Here is a 7,132-nt window from a genome sequence, read left to right on the forward strand (position 1 = left end):
ACCTACCTGAATTTGTTGAATAGAAGAAAAAAAAAAGGGGGGTGGAAATGTTTTAGTTTTTGCAACTGTTTGGAATAATGATTACACCCCAGATCAGCTAGATGCAGGCAATAGTGTGCAAGGCGGTATTGAATGTGTCATTGTCTGTCACCTTGATTACTCCAATTTTTGTCTCTCGAGCTGTTTTATAAACTTTCATTTGTAGGCTAGATTGTAGCAACCTAATGATGTGTATAGGGCAAATTAGAGTATCAAGTATCATGTAACCTATCGACATTACATTGAGCTGGGTGGATTGAATATGAATGATAGTCATCCAATTTGCTGTATTAGAAATAATTTTAAAAATCCCTCATCTTAAATGGCGCCGACCGTCAGTGTTTTARAATTATCGTTTGTAAACTTGATACACAGACAATACAATATTGAAAGTGAATATATAAATATGGAATTTCAATATATTCAATTGCATTTTAAAACTATGCAACATTTATGAATTCAATTTGTGCATTACAAATTCAATATCCTAATACAAATGAAAATTATGGAATTGAAATACAATTTCTTTTGGCACTGAAATCGCTCCATACATGCGCATTAGTCAGCTAAAGTGACGTTCTGTTGCCCGATTTCTCATAGACCTACAGAAGGTTGTGTTCATTAGGGCACACCATAGGAAAASATTTTAAAATTCTAAACAAAATATGTGTTTAATGGATAGGTCCAGGCAGTCCATCCCTGTTTGTCTGTTTTCTTCCATTTGGTACCTAATGAACACAATTCTGTTAATGTATTTGTTTCTTTCTGCTGTGCCCTGTATTCCAGTGATGCTGCAGCCTTTCGACTACGATCCCAACGAGAAAAGCAAACACAAGTTCATGGTGCAGTCCATGTTGGCTCCCCCCGAAATGACGGACATGGAGGGAGTGGTGAGTGTGTCCCATCACCCGTCCATTTTAACCATTCCTCTCCCTTACCAAACGGTTTGTCCTGTCTGAACTAGTTTAATTTGGCCAGAACTAGCTAGAAACCATACAAACAGTGCATGNAATCTGGTGATACCAATATCACTGATATATTGTGCATACCTGACACACACACACACACACACACACACACACACACACACACACACACACACACACACACACACACACATGCTTTGCATCCCATAGAACCCAGTTATCAGCCTAGGCCCTAAGGTCACACCCTGAGGAAGATAAGGACAAAGAAGGGATAGCGGATCCGTGACCCTAGGCCCACAGCCTGGAAACATTCCCTTTTAAGTGCGATTTTTTTAAAATTTTAACCATTCCTCTCCCTTACCAAACGGTTTGTCCTGTCTGAACTAGTTTAATTTGGCCAGAACTAGCTAGAAACCATACAAACAGTGCATGCAATATCCACTGTCACCGCTTTGTGTGTGGTCTTGTTCTCTCACACAATATCTGTCTGTTTGTCTTTCAGTCTCGTTTGCATGCAGTAGTAGGCCTAATCAATCTCTTGTGGGCTCAGTGACAGGACTCTTGAGAATTTGGTTTCATATTGCGATTAAGAAACACACACAGGAACACACATAGGAATGGTGAGAAACTAGACACCGCCGAGCCTGAAATCAAGCCGACGCTTTTGCCAAGCCCTCTTGATTGTGACAGAACAGAAAGGTTAGATAAACACTTCACACAAGTGGAGGAGGACAATGGGAAACACATCTCACTGCCGGTAAACCACTGTCCAGTGTGGTTTCCCTTGCCGTTGCTGACAAGTCTTGGCTGTGGTCTCTCTTTCCCTCCATGTTTCTCTTCTTTGTGGCCCGTGGATATGGCAGTTGGTGTAGACGGGGAGATGCTTTTTCAGGCACGACCTCAGGCCCAGCTGTACCTCTCCCTACTCTAACCCCCATTTTATCTCTGTCTCTCTCCACCATGTCTGTCTGCAGTGGAAGGAGGCAAAGCCAGAGGAGCTGATGGACTCCAAGCTGAGGTGTGTCTTTGAGCTTCCAGCAGAGAATGAGAAAACGGTGGGTTCCATAGTCTCTCACCTCGCCCTCTCCGTCTTCTTCTCTCTTGCAGTTTTTCTATATGCACTTGTCTCTCTTTGTCTACCTATCTCCCTACCTCGGTCTTTCTCTTTATTGCTTCCCCCTCTTTTCTCCTTMCCTCTTTCAAGTGCTCCTCTCTGTTCTCATCTCCTTCTGTCATCCTCTCTTTCCTCTTCCGCCTCTCACACACACTTATTTTTCTCTCCATCTCAGCCATTACACGCCTGTACAACTGGTGATTTAGTCGAGTGGAGAAAATCCCTGTCGGCCTGTCATCGGGACAATGTGCCGTGGAGAAGAGGCAGAGCTCCCCTTGCCAAGCCCCAGCCATAGTTCCCTGGGCCACTCTCACTTGTCACACACAGTTTATTATTGTTCTGATTACTCAGCAAACCACACTCGGCTCTTAGGAGATAATTTCCTCCCGGGATGAKCAGAAAATATAATCCCCATAAACAAAATGAAGGGGAAAATGTGCTTGGGCTGTTTTYTTTGGTTGGTGAATTATGAACAGCGAGATACAAAAGCTGGTTTCCATTTTCACTCCAAACTATGTGGCACAACGTTGCTGCTCCCAGCCATGTATCTGTTTTTGGAAGCTCCCCGGGTGGATTGGGGGATTGCACAGCGTAGGATTGGGTGTGTGTGTGTGTGTGTGTGGGCGGGCGCCCGTGCGTGCGTGATCCCTCTGTGCGCACCTGCCTCCCTGTGTGCGTGTGTACGTCATGACTGCAATCACTACCAGCCGGGCCTGCAGCTGAAGAAGTTAACAAATGCAGTTTGTAACATTCACCTTCTCCATATTGATTCCCAATTGTATGACATCACATTTTAAGTATGTTTCTGCATATGTACTGAGATGTTCAAATAAACTTAAACCCTCCTACCCCTCCACCCACAGCACCATGACTTGGACGCCAACAAGATGATGTCGTCCAACCTGCTCAAGTCGGAGTCATCCACACTGTCCATGAAGTCCATGAGCTCCACCCTGGACGATGGCGAGGTGAAGAAGATCATGGAGGAGTGTAAGAGGTTGCAGATGGAGGCACAGCGGCTACGGGAAGAGAATAAACAGATCAGGGTAAGTTATTCTGCGTCCCAAATGCCCCCCTTTGTAGGGAAAAGGGTGCCATTTGGGATGGGGCTGGATAAGTAACCACTATCAAATTCACTGACAGGGATATGGATGCAATGACTCAATCAATGGCTATGTATCAATAATTTAAGAGTAAAAAATGTATGAATCAATCCCAGATTGCCTCTTTAAAGAGGAAAGGCGACGAGTCTGACTCAGAACCAGCCCACTTCCCGGCGCCCGCCACCTCCCCTTTTAAGTAGTGCCAGAGGCGGAATGGCTCTTGGCAGCTCCCGCCCCAGGGCCCAGATTAAACTAACAGAGCCCCCCCCACCCGCTGTTGGGAAATGAAGTGTGTTAAAAGCTGGCGCTTGGCGGAGTCCAAAGGGGCTTTGGTGACGATTTAGGATGAGGATAATAATGATGGTCATTCCCCACCCTCTTTCTCTCTTTCTATATTTTTTCTCTTTCTCCATATCTACCTCTACCCCCCCTCCCCATATCTGTCCCTCTCTCCCCCTCACTCTCTTCCTATCTCTTTCTCCTCTCTCTCTGTCCCCCCCCTTCCAGGAAGACGATGGCCTGCGGATGAGGAAGAGCAACGTGATGTCCTCCCAGCACTCCTCCCACTCCATGGTGAAAGAGGAGGGGCTGAGCCTGCGCACGGTGGCCCTCATCGTGCTCTTCTTCGTGGTCGGRGTCATCATCGGCAAGTTGGTCTTGTAAGAGCGAGTGGCAAGCGAGAGACGGCCAACCGCATGCTTTCGGGGGATTGAAACAAACGACGGATTTGGGATTTTTGGTATTCAGAAATGCCATATCAATGGGGTAGTTTTGAAATCGTTCATTTATGTACTAATAAAAAAAGGAGATACAAAAAAAATCCATCATGTTATGAACAAACCAACGAGAGTTAAAAAAGCAACTGATCATTACATAATCATTCTGGCCTTCCTCCCAAATACTTGCACCACCAATACAAGATGACGAGAAGGAGGAAGAAAAATGCAGATCATTAACCAGGTTTCCATCCAACTTTTTTTATGCAAGTAAAGTACGTTGGATAAATGTCACGACAAGCCGGATGGAAACAGCAAATGTGTCGGTAAACTTTCCAAATGTCGACAAACCAAAATACACTAGACAAGGTGGGATCTTTTTGTGTCAGTGAAAAGGTGGTGGAAATGCCTTTATGCACAAATATTGATATAATAACCATCATTTCGAAGTAAACTTGGAGTCACGCGATGATCTAGTATGTGGTCCTCCGACTATGACTCGGGAAAGCATTCAGTTTATTAGGCTACAGATGAAATAAGTTATGATGAACTTCACAGGGTGGTGAAAGTGCACGGTGATGAGCTTGATGCTCCTTTCCAATAAATAGAGGGGGTCTTATTCTGGTGACATGATCATCGATGCTTGGCTGCCGTATGACAAAAAGAATCTTGCTCTTTTGTCCATAATAATCTCATCATGTAGTAAGCTATACTCACACTGTATCTGCAAGATTTTGGCTAGACTGCACGTGCCAAGACCAGAGTGGGCACATTCRCTAGGCTATGTAACGCAACAGTTTTTGTGACAAAACCATCAGTAGATTTGAAAATGCGATGGAAACCTATWAAAAAATATGTATATGTACAGTATATTCGGTACATGGGGAATTTAACTGCAAAAGTTATTTTTATGTGCCCTATGTCATCACGCACAGCCTTTTATCTGTCAATTTGATGGAAACACATCTCTGGTGGGAAAATGTGCATCATTTTTTTTAATGCCGATTTTAGAATATTTGCATGATTATCTGTCGCCAATTGGATGGAAACCTAGCTATTGATAGTAATTCAAAGCAAATGATTTTCTAAACACCGGTGGGTGCAGTTGAGTCAGTTTGCGTTGTGTGAATGTCGTTTTCACATATTGTTTATTTTTCCAAGAGGCCGTGGGCATACTCTGTGTAAAGAATCGATAGTAACCCTCTAGTAAAGTGATGCAAGGTGCGCAGCACTCTTTTTGGCTCACCTCCTGTAGAAAATGATTGACAGAGATGCTTCAGAAAGTAGGTAACCCCACCTATTTCTGAAGCATCTCTGTCAATCATTTTCTACAGGAGGTGAGCCAAAAAGAGTGCTGCRCACCTTGCATCACTTTACTAGAGGGTTACTATTGATTCTTTACACTGAGTATGCCCTCGGCTTCTGGCAAAGAAGAATAGCTGCTGCTTTGGCAAAAGCTAATGGGGATCCTTGTAAACCAATACGCACAGGGCTATTGTCAACCAAACTGACTCCTCCAAACAGAGGCTTTGTATAGACCGGCGATTGGGGAATACCCTTAATCGATACAGCAAACCCCCGCCGCCTCCCCCTTATGTTTGTTCAAGTGAGAACATTACCCCTCCCCTTTGATTTCAAATACCCAGGTTGGCAGTAGATTCTTGATTGCATGCGTCCATAAAAGAGTATTACATTTTTGGGACATTTTTTATTTAATTGAATTGCTTTTATCATTGTGATGTTTCTTTTCAGCTATAGGTTTGCACAACTCAATCTTCAGATTATTATTATTATTATTGTTTTTTTTGTAGTGTTTTTATGATTTGAAAATTGTTTTTTTTTTGTAGGGATTGAGGCATTATTTAAAAAATAACGCAGCTAAATGAACTCCGGGTCGGTTGGGACTGGGTTACTGGATGTAAGCCTTTTGCCTTGTGACCGCTATTGGTAAGTTATTCTATGGCAGGAAGGAAGTGACGAAACGGGAGAAACGGTGCATGTAGAAGTGAATGAGTTTTGGTGAGGTCTAACCCAAAAGTAATGTGCAATACTGCTGTCAGATTTAGGCCTGTGTCGTATGTCAGGGAAATAGGTCTGTTCCTGCTTTTTTGTTTTGTCAGGTTTTTTCCTTCTCCAAGCCATACATTTGTTGATCTTGTCAGGCAAATGTATGTGAGTCATCATTTGAATGGTTTATGCTGTCTGTTCACCGTGCTGTGACAGTCCACTTAACTCTTAAAGAACACTTATCCAACTACATGGTCATTGTCTTCATCAGCCCCACTACAGTCATCATCAATAGGTTTTGATGCTTGTTTATTTGTTTCTCATTGAACTGTTATACCCATCACTACACTGAAGTTATGTTAATTTGAATGCACTATATTCTCAAGAATGCTTTTTCCCTGTATCTATCAATGTAACTGTTTTGTTAGTTAGCCAACTCACTGCATTTAACTCACACAAAAAAAAAAATGAAAGCACACAAAAGCTATATCCTGAAGGGACCATTCTTTACTATTTAAACGTTTTGTCCTTAACAGGATTCATGTCATACACTCAATTTATTTCATCTCACTGTTGCCTATTATGGATTAAAGAATGGATAACTTGCAGATGGAGGTATAGAGTTGAGGAAAGCGAGAGTGTAACCTACTGTATCTGTCTACGTGTGAGCGGAGTGAAGGATAACTTGCTGCTTAGGGCGAGGGCAGCACAGGCCTGAGCTAAGTCTTCCTGACCGTGAGTCACAGCTCGCTGTATAGTCACGTGGATCAAGCGTTAGCCAGGCTAGAGCTGAGCTACCATCCCAGGAGTTGTGGAAACACTACAATTGACCTGTCCTGGAGTATCTGACCATCACCGTGATCGATGTAAACAGTCAGGCAACTGTTTTGTATGTATATAAATATCTAAGAAAAATGCATATTCCTAGTCAAGTAGTCTATGGTGTATAAAAACCAACCTTGTTGGACTATGTAGCATCTTAATAAATTCAATGAATAAACCCTCTACCAAATTGTGTGAAATTATTTCCACTTTGTTCAACGAGCCGTCCGGCCCATACTCCATCTGACTGAGAAAGATGAGTACAATACAGCCCTGTTGACAGGTTTCATCTAGCTAACACATTAGGTTGTCAAAGTTCAAATGTTTCTGGTGTTTGGTGTCAAGCTCATCACTGTGTCCGAAGGAGGACAGTTGGAAGACACCACTTTCCCAGTCAAATAACTT

The 7,132-nt window shown here is 43.0% G+C and overlaps 1 protein-coding gene across 2 annotated transcripts in view; it reads left to right on the plus strand.

Annotated features, from left to right (window-relative positions):
- LOC111961637 (vesicle-associated membrane protein-associated protein B) overlaps nucleotides 1–6,920 on the plus strand; it is a 30,530-nt gene extending 23,610 nt beyond the window's left edge. For both annotated transcript variants that reach the window (XM_070438676.1, XM_023984059.2), the window contains 4 exons: nucleotides 826–929; nucleotides 1,940–2,020; nucleotides 2,943–3,125; nucleotides 3,690–6,920. In XM_070438676.1, coding sequence (XP_070294777.1) covers nucleotides 826–929; nucleotides 1,940–2,020; nucleotides 2,943–3,125; nucleotides 3,690–3,845 — 524 coding nt within the window. In that variant the 3' untranslated portion in view covers nucleotides 3,846–6,920. The remainder of the gene's footprint in view (nucleotides 1–825; nucleotides 930–1,939; nucleotides 2,021–2,942; nucleotides 3,126–3,689) is intronic.
- Nucleotides 6,921–7,132: the final 212 nt, after the last annotated feature.

The sequence above is a fragment of the Salvelinus sp. IW2-2015 genome, linkage group LG1 (assembly GCF_002910315.2).
Source record: "Salvelinus sp. IW2-2015 linkage group LG1, ASM291031v2, whole genome shotgun sequence".
NCBI lineage: Eukaryota > Metazoa > Chordata > Actinopteri > Salmoniformes > Salmonidae > Salvelinus > Salvelinus sp. IW2-2015.